Source organism: Protomyctophum bolini, assembly GCF_963924005.1.
Source record: "Protomyctophum bolini genome assembly, chromosome: 5".
NCBI classification, from domain to species: domain Eukaryota; kingdom Metazoa; phylum Chordata; class Actinopteri; order Myctophiformes; family Myctophidae; genus Protomyctophum; species Protomyctophum bolini.
This window is the reverse complement of record NC_137866.1, coordinates 1,288,086-1,311,775: the sequence shown is the minus strand read 5'-3', so window position 1 is coordinate 1,311,775 and position 23,690 is coordinate 1,288,086. Positions and strand designations below refer to the sequence as shown.

Below are 23,690 nucleotides of genomic sequence, written 5' to 3'. Positions count from 1 at the left end.
CACACATTCACACTCCTTTACATAGACTGTGCATTACATTCACCCATTCACACACACATTCACACTCCTTTACATAGACTGTGCATTAAATTCACCCATTCATACACACACATTCACACTCCTTTACATAGACTGTGCATTACATTCACCCATTCATACACACACATTCACACTCCTTTACATAGACTGTGCATCACATTCACCCATTCATTCACACATTCACACTCCTTTACATAGACTGTGCATTACATTCACCCATTCATTCACACATTCACACTCCTTTACATAGACTGTGCATTACATTCACCCATTCATACACACACATTCACACTCCTTTACATAGACTGTGCATTACATTCACCCATTCATACACACACATTCACACTCCTTTACATAGACTGTGCATTACATTCACCCATTCATTCACACATTCACACTCCTTTACATAGACTGTGCATTACATTCACCCATTCATTCACACATTCACACTCCTTTACATAGACTGTGCATTACATTCACCCATTCATTCACACATTCACACTCCTTTACATAGACTGTGCATTACATTCACCCATTCATACACACACATTCACACTCCTTTACATAGACTGTGCATTACATTCACCCATTCATACACACACATTCACACTCCTTTACATAGACTGTGCATTACATTCACCCATTCATACACACACATTCACACTCCTTTACATAGACTGTGCATTACATTCACCCATTCACACACACATTCACACTACTTTACATAGATTGTGCATTACATTCACCCATTCACACACACATTCACACTCCTTTACATAAACTGTGCATTACATTCACCCATTCACACACACATTCACACTCCTTTACATAGACTGTGCATTACATTCACCCATTCATACACACACATTCACACACCTTTACATAGACTGTGCATTACATTCACCCATTCATACACACACATTCACACACCTTTACATAGACTGTGCATTACATTCACCCATTCACACACACATTCACACTACTTTACATAGATTGTGCATTACATTCACCCATTCACACACACATTCACACTCCTTTACATAAACTGTGCATTACATTCACCCATTCACACACACATTCACACTCCTTTACATAGACTGTGCATTACATTCACCCATTCACACACACATTCACACTCCTTTACATAGACTGTGCATTACATTCACCCATTCATACACACACATTCACACTCCTTTACATAGACTGTGCATTACATTCACCCATTCACACACATTCACACTCCTTTACATAGACTGTGCATTACATTCACCCGTTCATTCACACACATTCACACTCCTTTACATAGATTGTGCATTACATTCACCCATTCATACACACACATTCACACTCCTTTACATAGACTGTGCATTACATTCACCCATTCATACACACACATTCACACTCCTTTACATAGACTGTGCATTACATTCACCCATTCACACACACATTCACACTCCTTTACATAGACTGTGCATTACATTCACCCATTCACACACACATTCACACTCCTTTACATAGACTGTGCATTACATTCACCCATTCACACACACACACATTCACACTCCTTTACATAGACTGTGCATTACATTCACCCATTCATACACACACATTCACACTCCTTTACATAGATTGTGCATTACATTCACCCATTCATACACACACATTCACACTCCTTTACATAGACTGTGCATTACATTCACCCATTCACACACACATTCACACACCTTTACATAGACTGTGCATTACATTCACCCATTCATACACACACATTCACACTCCTTTACATAGACTGTGCATTACATTCACCCATTCATACACACACATTCACACTCCTTTACATAGACTGTGCATTACATTCACCCATTCACACACACATTCACACTCCTTTACATAGACTGTGCATTACATTCACCCATTCATACACACACATTCACACTCCTTTACATAGACTGTGCATTACATTCACCCATTCACACACACATTCACACTCCTTTACATAGACTGTGCATTACATTCACCCATTCACACACACATTCACACTCCTTTACATAGACTGTGCATTACATTCACCCATTCATACACACACATTCACACTCCTTTACATAGACTGTGCATTACATTCACCCATTCATACACACACATTCACACTCCTTTACATAGACTGTGCATTACATTCACCCATTCATACACACACATTCACACTCCTTTACATAGACTGTGCATTACATTCACCCATTCACACACACATTCACACTACTTTACATAGATTGTGCATTACATTCACCCATTCACACACACATTCACACTACTTTACATAGATTGTGCATTACATTCACCCATTCACACACACATTCACACTCCTTTACATAGATTGTGCATTACATTCACCCATTCACACACACATTCACACACCTTTACATAGATTGTGCATTACATTCACCCATTCACACACACATTCACACACATTTACATAGATGGTGCATTACATTCACACACATTCACACACCGATTGTGGTGGAAACCATGCAAGGCACCAACCAGCACATCGGGAGCAATCTGGGGTTCAGTGTCTTCTTGCCCAAGGACACTTGACACAGGAGGAGGAGCCGGGATTCGAACCGCCGACCCACGGATCATTGGACGACCTGCTCTACCTCCTGAGCCACAGTCGCCCCGCGGTCTGTGCGTCAGATCACATGTGTTAACACATCTCACACCGGGTGAGCAGCGACGCGGCAACGCCCGGAAAATAGAACGGTGGCGTATCGGAGCGTCAGGCGAGGCGCCGGCGCGTGTCGGACGCCGCCGGTGTGCGATATAGGTTCATTGAAAATAACGGAGGCGGCTGTTTTGACGCGCGGCGTTCGCAGACGGTGTGTGTTGGGCTTCACAGTGTGTCCCACGGTGTGTGTGTGTCAGATCAGAGGTGTTACAGTAGAGGGAGCACAGTGTGTCCCACGGTGTGTGTGTGTCAGATCAGAGGTGTTACAGTAGAGGGAGCACAGTGTGTCCCACGGTGTGTGTGTGTCAGATCAGAGGTGTTACAGTAGAGGGAGGAGATAGAAGCTACAGTAGGGAGGAGATACTGTACCTTTTTCAACTTCTTGGTCTTGATGTCCACCTCCTGCTGCAGAGAACTGTAGGTCTCCTTCAGCTCCAGGGTCTCCTCATCACGACACTCCACCTGCTGCTGCATCTCACGCTCTCTCCGTTTCTACGCGCACACGCACACACAGGCACAGGCACACACACACACACACACACACACACAGGCACACACACACACACACACACACACACACACACACACACACCTGCTATTTTTCAATAGCTAGAGCATAACCTAATGCTAACACCAGAATGGGTTAAACAGGTTGAGAATCACTTCTAGAGCCTCACAAATCTTCTCTTATGGGGGTTGTCGTCATATCTTTTCAAACGGGGGTCCGCGGGATAATAAATGTCAATTTAGGGGTCAATTTACAATTTAGGCATTTATCAGACGCTCTTAATCCAGAGCGACTTACATTAAGCGAGAACAAAAAAGCATGGGAATACATCACATAAAAACATTTATCAAGAAACATGCGTAAGCTAAGAAAGTAACAGTGGAATATCTATATAATGAAACTATACATATAAACTATACATCTATACTACTATGCTATACATATGTACTATGACGTGCTATGAATATATATACCCTTAGACACCCAGGACCATGGTGTGAATGGCCCATAACTGTACCTGCTCAGCGATCTCCTGTCTCTTCTGCTCCAGGATCTTCTGCTGTTCGTTGGTGTGGTCTACGATGTTCTTCCCCCCAACCAGGAGCTTACTCTCCATCGCCTGGATGGAGAAAAGGTCAAAGGTCAAAGCCACACGAGGAGAAAAGAAAGGGTTTCTCTCCGAGGTCACATACTTCCGTAGACTCGATGCCAACGGGCCGTTCTGCCTTCACACTGCGCCGTCATCCGCAGAAATTGGAAACGCAGCGCAGGGACCTTATCAATGTGTTCAATTAATAATAAACTAATAAACTACTAGGCATGTAACGATACTCTCAACTCACGATACGATACGTATCACGATATTTTCAACACAATTATTTTCCCCCAAGCTTTTTTCACAAATTTTATTTAACTACATTGCAAAAGTAGCATTACTTTTCATGTAAAATGACTTAATTTCTGTGCAACAACTGTAAACATGCTTTCATGTTTAAACCTAGCTCGAGTTAACATTTCTTAGATGGCATCTTAGGATAGATGTAGACCTATTTGACAGTGCAGAAACATCTTAGGATAGATGTGGACCTATTTGACGGAGCAGAAACATCTTAGGATAGATGTAGACCTATTTGACAGAGCAGAAACATCTTAGGATAGATGTAGACCTATTTGACAGTGCAGAAACATCTTAGGATAGATGTGGACCTATTTGACAGAGCAGAAACATCTTAGGATAGATGTATACCTATTTGACGGAGCAGAAACATCTTAGGATAGATGTAGACCTATTTGACGGAGCAGAAACATCTTAGGATAGATGTAGACCTATTTGACAGAGCAGAAACATCTTAGGATAGATGTGGACCTATTTGACGGAGCAGAAACATCTTAGGATAGATGTAGACCTATTTGACAGAGCAGAAACAACATAATTGCCTTCCTGGATGTATTAATGAGCATCAATAACGACCATCACCTGTGTCACACACACAGCAGGCTACTCTCTACTACTGAAAGTGACTGCATGGAGTCTGTCTCGTTTCTCTCCAAAAGCACGTGAATATGATGGAATATGATTACAGCTCACATTTCATATCACACACCAACCCCATCAACAACAAAAAAACGATATTCATTTTTAATTCTCCCCTGCTCTCCCCTGCTCCTCGTACAGTGAGGTCGCTTCGCTCGCCTATTGTCGGAATATAATATCGATAAATATCGATAAATCGATATATACAATATATCGTTACATGCCTATAAAAACTATGGTGTTAAAATTATACTCATAACATGCAAGTGTCGTGACTGGATCTCTTATAAAAATGTTTAACCCATTCTCTTATAAAAATGTTTAACCCATTCTGACCTGAGATCAGATTCATACGAGGTTTCCACTGGACACACACTGGATCTGATTGACCCATTCTGACCTGAGATCAGATTCTAAAAATGTCAGTCGCTCTTCGAATTTTCAAAAATAGCAGACCTACAAGCTCGTATCGCGCCACTCGGTGGCGCGATATGAGCTTGTAGATCTGCTATTTTTCAATAGGTAAAGCATAACATGATGCTAACACCAAAATGGGTGCCCGGTCAGAATGGGTTAAGGAGATGAAGACTCCATGTTTACGCAGACAGACAGACAGACAGACAGACAGAATATGCTGTGTAGGCTGCAGTGTTTTTATGCGTTTCCTTGAGCAATGAATGTCCTATAATTAAGGTAATGTTCCATCGGACAGAGACTCAGGCCTTAAAGTGGGTTAAAGTGCTCCGGCTGTGCATTAGGAGGAGTAGCTAGATAAGTGCAGGTTCCCCAATGATGCTGGCATGAGCGTACAGAATGCCATTAACTGGCGGGCAAACGTCCAATTTAGCAAGAGCTAAATCTGCCTACCGTACCTTGACTTTGGCCGACAGAAGCTCTCCGGCCTCCTCCTCCTTTACGGTACCTTGACTTTGGCCGACAGAAGCTCTCCGGCCTCCTCCTCCTTTACCGTACCTTGACTTTGGCCGACAGAAGCTCTCCGGCCTCCTCCTCCTTTACGGTACCTTGACTTTGGCCGACAGAAGCTCTCCGGCCTCCTCCTCCTTTACGGTACCTTGACTTTGGCCGACAGAAGCTCTCCGGCCTCCTCCTCCTTTACGGTACCTTGACTTTGGCCGACAGAAGCTCTCCGGCCTCCTCCTCCTTTACGGTACCTTGACTTTGGCCGACAGAAGCTCTCCGGCCTCCTCCTCCTTTATCGTACCTTGACTTTGGCCGACAGAAGCTCTCCGGCCTCCTCCTCCTTTACGGTACCTTGACTTTGGCCGACAGAAGCTCTCCGGCCTCCTCCTCCTTTACGGTACCTTGACTTTGGCCGACAGAAGCTCTCCGGCCTCCTCCTCCTTTACGGTACCTTGACTTTGGCCGACAGAAGCTCTCCGGCCTCCTCCTCCTTTACGGTACCTTGACTTTGGCCGACAGAAGCTCTCCGGCCTCCTCCTCCTTTACGGTACCTTGACTTTGGCCGACAGAAGCTCTCCGGCCTCCTCCTCCTTTACGGTACCTTGACTTTGGCCGACAAAAGCTCTCCGGCCTCCTCCTCCTTTATCGTACCTTGACTTTGGCCGACAGAAGCTCTCCGGCCTCCTCCTCCTTTATCGTACCTTGACTTTGGCAGACAGAAGCTCTCCGGCCTCCTTCTCCTTCCTCAAGTCCTCCATCTTCTTCTCCTTCTGCCTGAGCAGGCGGACCTTCTCCTCGGCCACCAGGCTGTGGTCCTCCATGATGGCGTTCCGCTCCCTCTCCAGCTTTTCGTGCTTCTCGCGCCAGTAGTCCCCCCCGCCGCCGCCGTCGCCCCTGTCCTCCTCGCCGTCCTCGTCCTCCCCGTCCTCCCCGTCCTCCTCCTCCTCCGTCTCCGTCTCCCCGTCCTCCTCCTCGTCGCCTTCCCTCCTGACGCGCCTCCTCTTCCTCCTCTTCCCCGAGCACCTCCTCTCCAGCTGCTCCTTGAGCCGGGCGATCTCCTCCTGGAACTGGCGCAGCAGGGCGTCCTTGGGGTCCTCGTTGATGCGCGGCTTGTTCTTGATGTTCTTGGCGCGGTTGGCGTAGCGCAGCGTGGTCAGCGTCTCGTCCAGGTTGTAGGAGGCGGGGCCGATGTTGGCCACCATCACCGTGCGGGCGTTGCCGCCCAGAGAGTCCTGGAGGAGACGCGTCAGCTTGGAGTCCCTGGATGGACAGAGAGAGGTCACTTACTACCACTACTACTACATCCCTAACGCTAACCCTGGATGGACAGAGAGGTTACTTACTACTACTACTACTACCACTACATCCCTAACCCTAACCCTGGAGGAGACGCGTCAGCTTGGAGTCCCTGGATGGACAGAGAGAGGTCACTTACTACTACTACTACTGCTACTGCTGCTGCTGCTGCTGCTGCTGCTGCTGCTGCTGCTGCTGCTGCTGCTGCTGCTGCTACTGCTACTACTACTACTACTACCACTACCACATCCCTAACCCTAACCCTGGAGGAGACGCGTCAGCTTGGAGTCCCTGGATGGACAGAGAGGTTACTTACTACCACTACTACTACTACTACTACTACTACATCCCTAACGCTAACCCTGGAGTAGCAAAAACCTTTTTATTTACGCTAAAGAGGAGAGGCTGGTCTGCATTCATGCGAGCGGCGGAAGTTGAGAGTAACATAGCTCTAAATGAAACGCATTGGAGCTATATGGACCAGAGCTAGGGACGCGGGTGATTATGGAAAAATATAATATCACAAAACGATACTTTTTCAAGCAGTATCACAAGCTTCGTTTTTCTTATTACCCCCTCCCCTCCTCCCCCCTACATCTACAGTTGATTTAGTCGACTAAAATGTATTTTGTATTGATGCCGTCGTAGTGACTGACTTGACTTTACACTTGCTGAAAATAGCCGATCTACAAGCTCACACTTGTTAGCCTGGGCACCATTTCATTTAGGGTATATGATCCTGTCGGGAGCGGATGATATCGTTACGTCATGTTGTAGTATTGTGCTGTTCGGTGTGACTGGGGAGGCGTTGGTTCACTTCTACAGAGCCACTGTGGAGAGGGTCCTCGTCTTCTCAGTCACAGTGTGGTATGGAAACACCACTGACTTAGAGAGGAAACGGCTGGACAGGGTGGTACGCACAGCGTCAAAAATCATTGGCCTCGACCTCCCATCCGTCTCCTCTATCTACACCATACGCACTAAGCGCAGAATGCAGAAGGTGATCGCCGACCCCTCCCACCCTGCCTGCTCTCTGTTTGCACCCCTGCCCTCAGGTAAGAGACTCCGGTCTCTAAAGTGCAACACCTCCCGCTTCAAGAACAGCACTTATCCCGAGGCTGTTCGCCTCTTGAATGCTGACCCTCTTTTCACTCGCACTTTACAGCGTGAAGCTGCCTTGTAAAACGATGAACTGTGATGAATTTGCTATTTATTTATTCAACATGAATTGTAACGTTTTGCATTCTTCTTATTTATTGATCCCCCTCAGTGGCGGAAAGTTCTTATAACGGCAGGGGGTTCATGCAGCCCCCCCCCCCCCCAGCGGTGGAAAAAAAACGAGTTTTGTTTTTTCGGTTGGTACCAACACCTATCTTGCCCAAGCGCCCCCAACCCCCTAAAGGTATGTGACTACGTGCATGACAACATGACCACTGGGGAAGGGAAATTTCAGTGGACAGTGGGTGCATATACTGCATATTGATATATTTTGCCAAAATGCCAGTGGGTTCAGTCGCGCCTCTGAACCCACGGAGTTTCCGCCACTGATCCCCCTCATATGATGTCTGTACTTTTGTATCGTGTTTTGTCTGATTATGTGATGTGAATATGTGTATGTATCGTATGTATGTTTTTAGTGCACTGAAACTAATTCCAATCAACTCTGTTGACATGGCAAATAAAGTCTTGAATCTATCTTGAATCTTGTAGTCGACAGGCAGGAACAACAGGCGGCAACTTCCTTTCCTTCCCTCAAACCGATTTCTCTCAATAAAAGCTACAGGCTTTACGAGAGCTTTTATTGAGAGGGAAAAGGAAGGAACCTTCCTTTTCTCTCAATAAAGTTGCCGCCTGTTGTTCCTGCCTGTCGACTACAAAACAATACTACAACATGACGTAACCATATCATCCTGATGACTACAAAACAATACTACAACATGACGTAACGATATCATCCTGATGACTACAAAACAATACTACAACATGACGTAACCATATCATCCTGATGACTACAAAACAATACTACAACATGACGTAACCATATCATCCTGATGACTACAAAACAATACTACAACATGACGTAACCATATCATCCTGATGACTACAAAACAATACTACAACATGACGTAACGATATCATCCTGATGACTACAAAACAATACTACAACATGACGTAACGATATCATCCTGATGACTACAAAACAATACTACAACATGACGTAACGATATCATCCTGATGACTACAAAACAATACTACAACATGACGTAACGATATCATCCTGATGACTACAAAACAATACTACAACATGACGTAACGATATCATCCTGATGACTACAAAACAATACTACAACATGACGTAACCATATCATCCTGATGACTACAAAACAATACTACAACATGACGTAACGATATCATCCTGATGACTACAAAACAATACTACAACATGACGTAACGATATCATCCTGATGACTACAAAACAATACTACAACATGACGTAACGATATCATCCTGATGACTACAAAACAATACTACAACATGACGTAACGATATCATCCTGTCGACTACAAAACAATACTACAACATGACGTAACGATATCATCCTGATGACTACAAAACAATACTACAACATGACGTAACGATATCATCCTGATGACTACAAAACAATACTACAACATGACGTAACGATATCATCCTGATGACTACAAAACAATACTACAACATGACGTAACGATATCATCCTGTCGACTACAAAACAATACTACAACATGACGTAACGATATCATCCTGATGACTACAAAACAATACTACAACATGACGTAACGATATCATCCTGATGACTACAAAACAATACTACAACATGACGTAACCATATCATCCTGATGACTACAAAACAATACTACAACATGACGTAACGATATCATCCTGTCTACTACAAAACAATACTACAACATGACGTAACGATATCATCCTGATGACTACAAAACAATACTACAACATGACGTAACGATATCATCCTGTCGACTACAAAACAATACTACAACATGACGTAACGATATCATCCTGATGACTACAAAACAATACTACAACATGACGTAACGATATCATCCTGTCGACTACAAAACAATGACTACAACATGACGTAACGATATCATCCGCTCCCGACAGGATCATACGGACTTTTGAAACAGAGACCAGGCTTTCCTCCGAGGTGGTGGAAAGCCTGGTGAGGCGAGGTTACACACTTGTGGGTTTGTAGATCTGCCATTTTCAGCATGCAACCAAGTGTAAAACGACTTGCATGCATGTTTTACTTAGATATACTGGATCTCCTGTCTACTAGTCCTTTCCTAACATTTTAGTCTAGTTGTTGACGAAATTGTCAATATATTTAGTCTCAGTTTCAGTCATCGTAGCTTAGTTCTCATTTAGTTCTCATTTAGTTTCCATTTAGTTTTCGTCAAGTGAAAAAAAAAAGGTAGTCTAGTCGACGGAACATTTTTCGCCTTAGTCTTTAGTCAAGGAAATCAACAACCACCGATCGACCTAGGGTAGGTACCCACTACCCACTACCCACTACCCTCACATGTTCTCCCCTAGGGTAGGTACCCACTACCCTCACATGTTCTCCCCGTGTCCCCTAGGGTAGGTACCCACTACCCTCACATGTTCTCCCCGTGTCCCCTAGGGTAGGTACCCACTACCCTCACATGTTCTCCCCGTGTCCCCTAGGGTAGGTACCCACTACCCTCACATGTTCTCCCCGTGTCCCCTAGGGTAGGTACCCACTACCCTCACATGTTCTCCCCGTGTCCCCTAGGGTAGGTGCCCACTACCCTCACATGTTCTCCCCTAGGGTAGGTACCCACTACCCTCACATGTTCTCCCCGTGTCCCCTAGGGTAGGTACCCACTACCCTCACATGTTCTCCCCTAGGGTAGGTACCCACTACCCTCACATGTTCTCCCCGTGTCCCCTAGGGTAGGTACCCTCACATGTTCTCCCCGTGTCCCCTAGGGTAGGTACCCACTACCCTCACATGTTCTCCCCGTGTCCCCTAGGGTAGGTACCCTCACATGTTCTCCCCGTGTCCCCTAGGGTAGGTACCCTCACATGTTCTCCCCGTGTCCCCTAGGGTAGGTACCCACTACCCTCACATGTTCTCCCCGTGTCCCCTAGGGTAGGTACCCACTACCCTCACATGTTCTCCCCGTGTCCCCTAGGGTAGGTACCCACTACCCTCACATGTTCTCCCCGTGTCCCCTAGGGTAGGTACCCACTACCCTCACATGTTCTCCCCTAGGGTAGGTACCCACTACCCTCACATGTTCTCCCCGTGTCCCCTAGGGTAGGTACCCACTACCCTCACATGTTCTCCCCGTGTCAACTAGGGTAGGTACCCACTACCCTCACATGTTCTCCCTGTGTCCCCTAGGGTAGGTACCCACTACCCTCACATTTTCTCCCCTAGGGTAGGTACCCACTACCCTCACATGTTCTCCCCGTGTCCCCTAGGGTAGGTACCCACTACCCTCACATGTTCTCCCCGTGTCCCCTAGGGTAGGTACCCACTACCCTCACATGTTCTCCCCGTGTCCCCTAGGGTAGGTACCCACTACCCTCACATGTTCTCCCCGTGTCCCCTAGGGTAGGTACCCACTACCCTCACATGTTCTCCCCGTGTCCCCTAGGGTAGGTACCCACTACCCTCACATGTTCTCCCCGTGTCCCCTAGGGTAGGTACCCACTACCCTCACATGTTCTCCCCTAGGGTAGGTACCCACTACCCTCACATGTTCTCCCCTAGGGTAGGTACCCACTACCCTCACATGTTCTCCCCGTGTCCCCTAGGGTAGGTACCCACTACCCTCACATGTTCTCCCCGTGTCCCCTAGGGTAGGTACCCACTACCCTCACATGTTCTCCCCTAGGGTAGGTACCCACTACCCTCACATGTTCTCCCCTAGGGTAGGTACCCACTACCCTCACATGTTCTCCCCTAGGGTAGGTACCCACTACCCTCACATGTTCTCCCCGTGTCCCCCAGGGTAGGTACCCACTACCCTCACATGTTCTCCCCGTGTCCCCTAGGGTAGGTACCCACTACCCTCACATGTTCTCCCCGTGTCCCCTAGGGTAGGTACCCTCACATGTTCTCCCCGTGTCCCCTAGGGTAGGTACCCACTACCCTCACATGTTCTCCCCGTGTCCCCTAGGGTAGGTACCCACTACCCTCACATGTTCTCCCCGTGTCCCCTAGGGTAGGTACCCTCACATGTTCTCCCCGTGTCCCCTAGGGTAGGTACCCACTACCCTCACATGTTCTCCCCGTGTCCCCTAGGGTAGGTACCCACTACCCTCACATGTTCTCCCCGTGTCCCCTAGGGTAGGTACCCACTACCCTCACATGTTCTCCCCGTGTCCCCTAGGGTAGGTACCCTCACATGTTCTCCCCGTGTCCCCTAGGGTAGGTACCCTCACATGTTCTCCCCGTGTCCCCTAGGGTAGGTACCCTCACATGTTCTCCCCGTGTCCCCTAGGGTAGGTACCCTCACATGTTCTCCCGTGTCCCCTAGGGTAGGTACCCACTACCCTCACATGTTCTCCCCGTGTCCCCTAGGGTAGGTACCCACTACCCTCACATGTTCTCCCCGTGTCCCCTAGGGTAGGTACCCACTACCCTCACATGTTCTCCCCGTGTCCCCTAGGGTAGGTACCCACTACCCTCACATGTTCTCCCCGTGTCCCCTAGGGTAGGTACCCTCACATGTTCTCCCCGTGTCCCCTAGGGTAGGTACCCTCACATGTTCTCCCCGTGTCCCCTAGGGTAGGTACCCTCACATGTTCTCCCTGTGTCCCCTAGGGTAGGTACCCTCACATGTTATCCCCGTGTCCCCTAGGGTAGGTACCCTCACATGTTCTCCCCGTGTCCCCTAGGGTAGGAACCCTCACATGTTCTCCCCGTGTCCCCTAGGGTAGGTACCCTCACATGTTCTCCCCGTGTCCCCTAGGGTAGGTACCCTCACAAAAAACATGCGGTAATCCTGGTCTCTAAACTGCCTCCCCCTGGCCAGCCGGGGCGCCTGATGGAGGGGAAAGGAACTGGTTGGAATAACGTGTTCCTTCCACGCACTACGTCTAACCAGGGAAACTCCCCCCTGTCAGGTTGTAAAGGAGCAACTTGGACACTCAGGCATGAAGGAAGCATGAGTTCAAGTCCGTTGCTCTCCCCAGGTTGGCGGAGGGTGTGTAGAGCCCAGGATCACAGGGTTCAGGGTTAAAATGGGTTACAAAATCGTTGGATAATTATCATAAATACCTGTAGGAGACGTGGGTGTTATTATTAATTATTATAAATACCTGTAAGGGACGTGGGTGTTATTATTAATTATCATAAATACCTGTAGGAGACGTGGGTGTTATTATTAATTATCATAAATACCTGTAGGAGACGTGGGTGTTATTATTAATTATTATAAATACCTGTAGGAGACGTGGGTGTTATTATTAATTATTATAAATACCTGTAGGAGACGTGGGTGTTATTATTAATTATCATAAATACCTGTAAGGGATGTGGGTGTTATTATTAATTATTATAAATACCTGTAGGGGACGTGGGTGTTATTATTAATTATTATAAATACCTGTAAGGGACGTGGGTGTTATTATTAATTATTATAAATACCTGTAAGGGACGTGGGTGCTATTATTAATTATTATAAATACCTGTAAGGGACGTGGGTGCTATTATTAATTATTATAAATACCTGTAAGGGACGTGGGTGCTATTATTAATTATTATAAATACCTGTAAGGGACGTGGGTGCTATTATTAATTATTATAAACACCTGTAGGAGACGTGGGTGTTATTATTAATTATCATAAATACCTGTAAGGGATGTGGGTGTTATTATTAATTATTATAAATACCTGTAAGGGACGTGGGTGCTATTATTAATTATTATAAATACCTGTAAGGGACGTGGGTGCTATTATTAATTATCATAAATACCTGTAAGGGATGTGGGTGTTATTATTAATTATTATAAATACCTGTAGGGGACGTGGGTGTTATTATTAATTATTATAAATACCTGTAAGGGACGTGGGTGTTATTATTAATTATTATAAATACCTGTAAGGGACGTGGGTGCTATTATTAATTATTATAAATACCTGTAAGGGACGTGGGTGCTATTATTAATTATTATAAATACCTGTAAGGGACGTGGGTGCTATTATTAATTATTATAAATACCTGTAAGGGACGTGGGTGCTATTATTAATTATTATAAACACCTGTAGGAGACGTGGGTGCTATTATTAATTATTATAAATACCTGTAAGGGACGTGGGTGTTATTATTAATTATTATAAATACCTGTAAGGGACGTGGGTGCTATTATTAATTATTATAAACACCTGTAGGAGAAGTGGGTGTTATTATTAATTATCATAAACACCTGTAAGGGACGTGGGTGTTATTATTAATTATCATAAATACCTGTAAGGAGACGTGGGTGTTATTATTAATTATCATAAATACCTGTAAGGGACGTGGGTGTTATTATTAATTATTATAAACACCTGTAGGGGACGTGGGTGTTATTATTAATTATCATAAACACCTGTAGGGGACGTGGGTGTTATTATTAATTATCATAAACACCTGTAAGGGACGTGGGTGCTATTATTAATTATCATAAACACCTGTAAGGGACGTGGGTGTTATTATTAATTATCATAAATACCTGTAAGGGACGTGGGTGCTCCGCCCGTCCACCAGGGCGGAGATGACGTTGCCCAGCGCCGACAGCGACAGGTTGATCTTGGTGGCCTCCTTCAGACGCTCGCCCTGCGCGCCCGACTTGGCCTGCCGCTCGCTGCCCGCCAGGTCCACCAGGTTGAGCTTGCCCACGCGGATGTGGTCCTTGCCGTCCACGCCCAGCTCGCTGCATTCCACCGTGATCACGAAGATGGCGTGGGAGCGCGAGCTGTGCTCGTTCATGTTGGTGGCGCCCACCGAGCGGTTCTGGTTGCCCACGTTCATCACGTGCTCGATCTCGCGCACGCTCTTGGTGACGAAGGACGAGAGGTCCTTGACGTAGACGCCCGTGTCGGGGCGCTCCTTGAGCTCCAGGCGCCGCCGCTGGTCCTTGGCGAGGAGGTCGCGGATCTCCTAGTAGTAATAGAGTTAATTAATTTGTTTTGGTCATTATAACAAATCAATCAAATCAATACTTTTTGCAAAAGAAACAGACCAAAAAGGTGTAGGCTGAAGCCGAAGCTTATAGTGAAAATAAATGGCTTTCATAAGTAAAATAATACAACGAAGCAAACAGAAGGGGGAAAAAACTATACAGTTAACAGGAACAAGACAATAAAAAAGAACAAAAATATTTGGTCTGGTATTGCAGACTTGGTTAACCCATTCTGACCGGGCACCCATTTTGGTGTTAGCATCATGTTATGCTTTACCTATTGAAAAATAGCAGATCTACAAGCTCATATCGCGCCACCGAGTGGCGCGATACGAGCTTGTAGGTCTGCTATTTTTGAAAAATTCGAAGAACGACTGACATTTTTAGAATCTGATTTCAGGTCAGAATGGGTTCATCAGACCAGTGTGTGTCCAGTGGAAACCTCGTATGAATCTGATCTCAGGTCAGAATGGGTTAAGGACATGATTTAGTCATTATTATGTATTTATTGTATGTTCCCATTGCACAGTGGTAGGAGCCCTGACATTGTCTTTTCGTGGCATCTTTGGCCCCGGGGGGGGGGGGGGTGGGTGGGATTGTTTGTTTTTGTGTTCCTTGCTTTTGCTGTTATGTGTTGTTTTTACATGCGTTTTGTTTTCTTTATTCATTCATGGTGTTAACATCTTATTGTGAAAATTAAAAAAAGAACAAAAATAGAACAAAACAAAAAAAAACACAAAACGAGAAAACAAAACATCATATCAATGTTCTATAATTGTGTTTCTACTATTTTTGATCTATACAATTTTTTTAATTTTTTTATTGTACTACAGTTTTTTAATTCATCGTCTAATCCATTCCACAGCTTGACCCCTCTGACCCATATGCACCTCTCTGACTGATATGCACCTCTCTGACTGATATGCACCTCTCTGACCCATATGCACCTCTCTGACCCATATGCACCTCTCTGACTGATATGCACCTCTCTGACCCATATGCACCTCTCTGACTGATATGCACCTCTCTGACCCATATGCACCTCTCTGACCCATATGCACCTCTCTGACTGATATGCACCTCTCTGACCCATATGCACCTCTCTGACCCATATGCACCTCTCTGACCCATATGCACCTCTCTGACCCATATGCACCTCTCTGACCCATATGCACCTCTCTGACTGATATGCACCTCTCTGACTGATATGCACCCCTCTGACTGATATGCACCTCTCTGACCGATATGCACCTCTCTGACCCATATGCACCTCTCTGACCCATATGCACCTCTCTGACCCATATGCACCTCTCTGACTGATATGCACCTCTCTGACCCATATGCACCTCTCTGACTGATATGCACCTCTCTGACCCATATGCACCTCTCTGACCCATATGCACCTCTCTGACTGATATGCACCTCTCTGACCCATATGCACCTCTCTGACTGATATGCACCTCTCTGACTGATATGCACCTCTCTGACCCATATGCACCTCTCTGACTGATATGCACCTCTCTGACTGATATGCACCTCTCTGACCCATATGCACCTCTCTGACCCATATGCACCTCTCTGACCCATATGCACCTCTCTGACTGATATGCACCTCTCTGACCCATATGCACCTCTCTGACTGATATGCACCTCTCTGACCCATATGCACCTCTCTGACCCATATGCACCTCTCTGACCCATATGCACCTCTCTGACTGATATGCACCTCTCTGACCCATATGCACCTCTCTGACTGATATGCACCTCTCTGACCCATATGCACCTCTCTGACTGATATGCACCTCTCTGACTGATATGCACCTCTCTGACCCATATGCACCTCTCTGACCCATATGCACCTCTCTGACCCATATGCACCTCTCTGACCCATATGCACCTCTCTGACTGATATGCACCTCTCTGACCCATATGCACCTCTCTGACCCATATGCACCTCTCTGACCCATATGCACCTCTCTGACCCATATGCACCTCTCTGACTGATATGCACCTCTCTGACTGATATGCACCTCTCTGACTGATATGCACCTCTCTGACTGATATGCACCTCTCTGACCCATATGCACCTCTCTGACCCATATGCACCTCTCTGACCCATATGCACCTCTCTGACCCATATGCACCTCTCTGACTGATATGCACCTCTCTGACCCATATGCACCTCTCTGACCCATATGCACCTCTCTGACCCATATGCACCTCTCTGACCCATATGCACCTCTCTGACTGATATGCACCTCTCTGACTGATATGCACCTCTCTGACTGATATGCACCTCTCTGACTGATATGCACCTCTCTGACCCATATGCACCTCTCTGACCCATATGCACCTCTCTGACCCATATGCACCTCTCTGACCCATATGCACCTCTCTGACCCATATGCACCTCTCTGACTGATATGCACCTCTCTGACCCATATGCACCTCTCTGACCCATATGCACCTCTCTGACCCATATGCACCTCTCTGACTGATATGCACCTCTCTGACTGATATGCACCTCTCTGACTGATATGCACCTCTCTGACTGATATGCACCTCTCTGACCCATATGCACCTCTCTGACTGATATGCACCTCTCTGACCCATATGCACCTCTCTGACCCATATGCACCTCTCTGACCCATATGCACCTCTCTGACCCATATGCACCTCTCTGACCCATATGCACCTCTCTGACCCATATGCACCTCTCTGACTGATATGCACCTCTCTGACCCATATGCACCTCTCTGACTGATATGCACCTCTCTGACTGATATGCACCTCTCTGACCCATATGCACCTCTCTGACCCATATGCACCTCTCTGACCCATATGCACCTCTCTGACTGATATGCACCTCTCTGACCCATATGCACCTCTCTGACCCATATGCACCTCTCTGACCCATATGCACCTCTCTGACTGATATGCACCTCTCTGACTGATATGCACCTCTCTGACCCATATGCACCTCTCTGACCCATATGCACCTCTCTGACTGATATGCACCTCTCTGACCCATATGCACCTCTCTGACCCATATGCACCTCTCTGACCCATATGCACCTCTCTGACTGATATGCACCTCTCTGACTGATATGCACCTCTCTGACTGATATGCACCTCTCTGACCCATATGCACCTCTCTGACTGATATGCACCTCTCTGACTGATATGCACCTCTCTGACTGATATGCACCTCTCTGACTGATATGCACCTCTCTCTGATGTTTATTCTAGTATTTGTTTGTTTGAATAATGGAAGTGTCTCTAAGGTTGTAGCGGCTCTCTCTCTCTCTCTCTCTAGGCCAGAACAGCTCCTGGATACAGCTCGGGAGCAGGTGACCGTGTGCCTTGTACATCGTTATTGCGGTATTTAGATCTACTGTACCTCCTGGTAGATCTCCAGGTAGGAGGCGCGCACCAGGTACTTCTGGCCCTGCGAGCGGGAGATGTGCGTGAAGACGTGGTCGAAGGAGTTGGGGATGACCCCGCGGCGCTCCGGGTCGTTCTTCACGCCCTCCATGGTGTAGGTCTTGCCCGTGCCCGTCTGCCCGTAGGCGAAGATGGTCCCGTTGAAGCCCAGCAGCACCGAGTCCACCAGGGGGCGGAAGGTCTCGTCGTACAGATCCACCTGGAGACATTATAGTACAGGTACATTACAGATTACAGTACAGGTATATTACAGTATGTCCACCTGTTATTTGTATTTGTATTTATTTATTCGGCACAGTACAGTGTTGTTTTCGTCGACTAAAACTAAGACGAAAAATGTTCGTCGACTACCTTTTTCCACTGACAAAAACGAATGGAAACTACATGAAAATTAAGCTACGATGACTAAAACTATAAGACTAAATATACTGACAATTTCGTCAACAAATAAAAACTAGACTAATAATTTAGGGAGGGACTATAGTGGACAAGAGTTCCAGTATAAGTAATTTTACACTTTGGTTGCATGCTGAAAATAGCCGATCTACAAGCTCACAATGTGTATTTTCAGCAAGTGTAAAAACACTCATTACGACGGCATCAAGACCCGCCAAAATACATTTTAGTCGAAAGAATAGATGATACAAAGAAATATAATTAATTAGGTAATCTGGTCAATTAAGTGGGTCCTAAACTTATGTTTGAAATGTTTTAATGAAGTAGAATTTGATGAGATTGCTGTATAGGTGTTCCATAGCTGGGCCCCCCTGTATCTTTTTTTTTTAATATATTTTTATCCCACGATTTTGTAACCCATTTTTCACCCCTGTGTCAATCATCTACTGTGATCCTGGGCTCTACACACCCTCCGCCAACCTGGGGAGAGCAAAGGACTTGAACTCATGCTTCCTTCATGCCTGAGTGTCCAAGTTGCTCCTTTACACCTGACAGGGGGGAGTTTCCCTGGTTGGACGTAGCGTGTGGAAGGAACACGTTATTCCAACCAGTTCCTTTCCCCTCCATCAGGCGCCCCGGCTAGCCAGGGGGAGGCAGTTTAGTGACCAGGATTACAGCATGTTTTTGTGAGGGTATCTACCCTAGGGGACACGTGGGAGAACATGCAAACTCTACACAGAAAGGCCCTTTCGCCAACCCCGCCTTCGGGTATGGGCACTGATGACGCGGAGGAGGAAACACGCCACCAGCACCCACAGCGGGAATCGAACCCAGGACCTTCTAGCTGTGAGTCGACAACACTACCAACTGTGCCAGCGTGTCCCCCGCCTGTTATCTGACGGAGAACTGACACAGACTGCAGTACGGAACTTTGGGAGATGTAAATGATGTGCCTGTCGTGATCGTATTGAAGTGGTGCAAGACGTCACCTGCTTGGAGCTCTGGTCGTAGACCGAGTCGAAGGTGAACACCTTGGGGTGCTCGCTGTGCGAGGCCGACGCCTCCTTGGGGTTCCGCACGATGATCTGGCCCAGCTTCACGTCCACGGAGACCACGCGGCTGTGATTGGCCGCACGCTCCTTCTCGTTCATGGGCCGGAGACGCACCACCACCTTCACCGCCTCCGGGCTCTTGTTGAGCTTAGACGTCATGGTGGTGGGGAGGCCGTGTGGTGGGTGGGCTGACCACTACCCCGGTGGTGGTGGGGAGGAGGCCGTGTGGGTGGGCTGACCACACCCCTCAGTGCTCCGGCCTCTCTATGGTCCAAGTCCGGCTCGGATTCCAGCGGCTGGTAAACGCGTCCCAGACGTCCACAGCGTCAGAACCTCGGAGAGCAGCCGACGATGGTGTCCGTCCGCTCAGCGACCATCATGGTGGTGACACGCCCACCTTTAAAACCACAACACATGAATGACTCAACAACACCTTTAAAACCACAACACATGAATGACTCAACAACACCTTTAAAACCACAACACATGAAAGACTCAACAACACCTTTAAAACCACAACATATGAATGACTCAACAACACCTTTAAAACCACAACACATGAATGACTCAACAACACCTTTAAAACCACAACACATGAATGACTCAACAACACCTTTAAAACCACAACACATGAATGACTCAACAACACCTTTAAAACCACAACACATGAATGACTCAACAACACCTTTAAAACCACAACACATGAATGACTCAACAACACCTTTAAAACCACAACACATGAATGACTCAACAACACCTTTAAAACCACAACACATGAATGACTCAACAACACCTTTAAAACCATAACACATGAATGACTCAACAACAAAACACCTTTAAAACCACAACACATGAATGACTCAACAACACCTTTAAAACCACAACACATGAAAGACTCAACAACACCTTTAAAACCACAACACATGAATGACTCAACAACACCTTTAAAACCACAACACATGAATGACTCAACAACACCTTTAAAACCACAACACATGAATGACTCAACAACACCTTTAAAACCACAACACATGAATGACTCAACAAACAAAAGCCATAATAGCAAAACTCACAACACAGACAATCAAATGCACGAACCAACTGTACTACAGACCTATATTAAACGCTACCTTTCTCTCTACGAGTCTACACCGACATCTTACATTTAAACATGATAATAAAGCCCGAAAAGTAACGCTTAAAGTGTAACCGGCGTTGACAGCTGTCACCTCCAGGTTGGTTCTTTGTCTTATACTAGGTTGATGTGACTCAGTGTCTCATCAGAAATGTACTCTGTGTGGAATGGACTCACTGCCAGAGAGACGGTTTGACTGCTTTATGTAAGAACAGCCCGTGGCGAGTATTGAGTAATGATCCCAACTATAAAAACGTTATCTAATGTCCTGTAATGGAGCGTTATTTAACACAGCTATAGTCAGTGTTGGGCAGTAGCTAGCTACAAGTAGCGAAGCTACATAGCTTACTACATTTATCAGTAGCTTGATGGTAGCTTCACTCCTTTTGAACCAAGTAGCGTTTTTTGTAGTGTAGCTATTTTTAGACCCAAGTAGTGACGTAGCTTTCAACAAAAGCTATAAGTTACAAATTGACTGTTAAATAAAGTTTTGTGGGGGGAAAAAATTCCTGGAAAGAAATCCATGATTGGTTGGTTTAGATAAGAAGAGTCTGACACAAACAGTTATGTTGTTAAGCAGCAAGAGGATCCCACGCAGCAGCTGTCCTTTTATCTCTAGCACAACACAATGAATTACTCACCTAATGCTCCCTGCAGGTTCCATGTTTAATTCCAGTGTGTGTAACCTACATTATTGTCTAAGTGAAAGTTTTCATATTGTAAATTTGATCGCTAACGTGGTTTAGGACTAGTACTTTGACAGCTCATTCATCGTAGCTTGTTTACAAGTCAAACGGACTTCTTGTGCAGAAACTGCCCCATCAAAATAAGAGCCACTTGTATTGATTAGTCAACACTAGTTTTATTTCTAAGTCTACCTACAGGACATTAACATCTCATTTAAGTGCCTGTCAGCATTCTCTCAATCAAATATTCTCTCAATCAAATATTCGGTAAAACAGTGCCTCCCCGAGGCAACAGGCTGTCTTGAGAGACCACCCGCATTCTCTAGTCTAAATCCCTGTCTCTCAGCTGGTGCGCAAATGGCTAGGCTGTGGCAATAATAATAGAACAAAAAATAACTAAAATCGTTCATTTTTTGGAACCATGAACTTTAGTTCAAAATGTTGAATTATGAACTGAATTAGTTCCTTTAAAAAAAAATAACTGTGAACTGAACTATAGTTAATAAAAAAAAGAACTTTCCCAACACTGAACACATGAATCAGCCACACCGCAAGGTACATTAATACAAGTAAATGTGAAAAAGTTGACACCAAAAGCCAGACAGAGGGCTTGTTTCCAGTTTGTTTTTTAATAAACAACCAAACTCAGCATTTTTGCCTGCCTATTAGGCTTTTTGTTCGGTGGAAACTTGATCATGAAGTTGATAAAAAATATTTAAAAAAAAAGTAGTGTCCATGTAGCTAGCTACTTTTGCCATGTAGCTTTTAGTGTAGCTTGCTATAATTATCTGGGGATAGCTTTGTTGTAGTTGAGCTATATTTAATAGAGAGTAACTGGTAGTGTAGCTTACTACATTTTCCAAGTAGCTTGCCCATCACTGGCTATAGTGTACATTTAGCTCCAGTTGTGATGAATGATCACCCTGCAGTCTCTCTGAAACGTCCGCCTCACCCTGTCAGTCCGTCCGTGTATAACAATAATAACACTTTAACAGAATAAATGCATGTCACAAATAATGCCAACAACAGTGCCCTGCCCGGTGACACACACACACACACACACACACACACACACACACACACACACACACAGGCCGCCCTATAGCAACGATCACACCGGCCTAGCAACGACAAAACAGACCGGGGGGGAACCGACGATACCTTACCCGGCTAAAAGGAAATGCTAGCAGATCGGTGTCATTCATGAGCGAAACATCTGACCGCTCCGTGGCGACTACACTGGCGTCTCAGAGCCGTCCGACGCGCGGAGGAGGAGGTTAACAGGTGTCCGGGTGGATCGGATATAACAATACATACATTAGTAGTATTATTAAAGCACCGTTAGCTAATCCAGAGCTGCTCCCAGTCAGCCGTTAGCCGCTGTGTGTGTCCATCATCATCCCCCGAGTGGGAATGGTTGCCAGGTTGTGCTGCTGCTGGCGCTCAGTCAGTCAGTACGATGCCTGGTGTAGTGTGGTGTAGTGTGGATTCTGAATAGATCTAGGGACAATTAAACTATTTAGTTTTAGTTTTTTTATATATATTTTATATAATGTTTTAGCTGTTGCCTGTTCGTATACATTTCTCGCCCTAACTTCAGTCACTGCCCCCCCGGTGTTTGTTTTCTTTTGTAAAAAGCATTGGAAGCGGAATAGCGGCCAAACCTGGCAACCCGTATGACAACTAGGCAGCCTTGCCAAATTGAACACATCAGCTGATGAATCCACTATGCTTATTGCTTTGTCACGGTGAGTT

The 23,690-nt window shown here is 45.9% G+C and overlaps 1 protein-coding gene across 1 annotated transcript; it reads right to left on the bottom strand.

Moving 5' to 3' along the window:
• Positions 1-2,689: 2,689 nt before the first annotated feature.
• On the bottom strand, positions 2,690-23,328 carry kif3b (kinesin family member 3B; the record flags this gene model as incomplete). Its single annotated transcript, XM_080764445.1, has 8 exons — positions 23,102-23,328; positions 20,052-20,511; positions 18,623-18,865; positions 14,773-15,200; positions 6,426-6,984; positions 3,787-3,888; positions 3,131-3,253; positions 2,690-2,719 (listed from the first exon to the last, which is right to left on the bottom strand). The coding sequence occupies exons 2-8, from the start codon at positions 20,271-20,273 to the stop codon at positions 2,690-2,692; spliced, it is 1,707 nt and encodes a 568-aa protein (XP_080620571.1). The 5' UTR covers positions 20,274-20,511; positions 23,102-23,328.
• Positions 23,329-23,690: the final 362 nt, after the last annotated feature.